Raw genomic sequence first — 1,613 nt, 5'->3', positions numbered from 1 at the left:
CTCAGGGACAAGGATGTCATTACAGCCCTGCTGCTCCGAGAGAAGAAGCCACCTAAACCCACCCTCGGGGCCGGAGCACGGCGGGGCGGCTCCGGTCTCTGCAAGGCCCCACGGACACCCCTCCGGAGCTCCCTGCTGGTGCCAGCTCGGCTTTCAGCAGCTGAGGGACCCCCTCCAGGCCTCAGCAAAGGCCAGTGGGTGAAAAGGGAGGAAGATGGGGGCCAAGCAGTCAAGTGCTCACTGCAGGGACAAGGGCCCCAGGAGGATGGCGCTCCTGCGTGGGAGGCAGCCCTTCTCCCCGTGGGATGACGGCCTGCTCTCAGGAAAAGACCCCCGGGCCCTGCTGAAGCGGGGCATGCGCCATGTCAGCTTCAGCCTGGTCACCAAGGGAATGACGGACATCCCCGACTTTCTGTGGGGCTTGTCTGAGGTCCAGAAACTCAATCTGTCTCACAACCAGCTCCGGGCTCTCCCACCCGACGTGGGGAAGCTGAGCCGGCTGGTGGTCCTGAACCTCTGCGGGAACGGCCTGCGGAGCCTGCCCCGAGAAATCAGCCTCCTCAAGAGCCTGAAGGTCCTGTTCGTGAACATGAACTGCCTGACCGAGCTGCCGGCCGAGCTGAGTGCTTGCAGAAGCCTGGAGGTCCTGAGCTTGTCCCACAACTGCCTCTCCCAGCTTCCTGCCAGCTTCGCCGACCTGTCCAGGCTGCGGAAGCTGAACCTCAGCAACAACTACTTCGCTCACATCCCGCTTTGCGTGTTTGCGCTGAAGGAGCTGGATTTCCTGCACGTGGGCTCCAACCGCCTGGAGAACATCGCCGAGAGCATCCAGTGCCTGGTCAGCCTGCAGATCTTCATCGCCGAGAGCAACAACATCCACTCCTTCCCGAGGTCGCTCTGCCTGCTCACCAGCCTGGAGCTGCTGAACTTGAACAACAATGACATCCAGACCCTCCCGGATGAGCTCTACCTGCTGTGGAGACTGGGGCGGATTGCTTGGAATCCCATGGACAAAGGGCTCCACATTTCCCATAACCCGTTATCCAAGCCTCTGCCGGAGCTAGTAGAGGGGGGGCTGGAGATGCTCTTCAGCTACCTGAAGGACAAAAAGCACAACTGACTGGGCCCCAGGGGCACGGCCAGTCACCAGCTCGTGGACACCTGTCAGCTGGGTACTGCTCCAGTCTCAGCCTTCTGCCCTTACTGTTCATGTCGGATAGCGCTTGCGTTCATATCTGCTGAATGGTATTGAATGCTCCTACGGAGGTGTTCGCTTTTTACCTCCGTATATGCCTAAGAAGCCCCCTGATGTGATGTTCATCTCATCCCAAACATCAATGGAAACAGGTCTTTGATTTTCTTTGAAGAGAAACCATTCCGATTCTTCCTAGGAGCAGTGGAATTCAGCCCTTGGAAGTGTGGGTAGCAGGTCTGATTCAGTGACACTCAGAAGGCAGATATTTGCTAAGGATGTGCTGCGGGCCAAGTGTGGTATGAGACACTGCCACCATCTGGTTTCAAGCCTTGAATTGGCAGCCAGCGTTCAGGAAGCAGCAGTAAGACGTCCTCCTACGTCAGCCTCGAGCAAGCATTACTGGGACCAAAGAGCAAGC

At 58.3% G+C, this 1,613-nt stretch overlaps 1 protein-coding gene across 1 annotated transcript; it reads left to right on the top strand.

Annotated features, from left to right (window-relative positions):
* Positions 1-214: 214 nt before the first annotated feature.
* LRRC30 (leucine rich repeat containing 30) lies at positions 215-1,120 on the top strand. The gene has a single exon (XM_002917585.1). The coding sequence runs from the start codon at positions 215-217 to the stop codon at positions 1,118-1,120; it is 906 nt and encodes a 301-aa protein (XP_002917631.1).
* Positions 1,121-1,613: the final 493 nt, after the last annotated feature.

This window comes from Ailuropoda melanoleuca, chromosome 14, assembly GCF_002007445.2.
Source record: "Ailuropoda melanoleuca isolate Jingjing chromosome 14, ASM200744v2, whole genome shotgun sequence".
Classification (NCBI taxonomy): Eukaryota; Metazoa; Chordata; class Mammalia; order Carnivora; family Ursidae; genus Ailuropoda; species Ailuropoda melanoleuca.
Note: the sequence above shows the minus strand (reverse complement) of the source record. Positions and strands in the feature narration are given on the sequence as shown.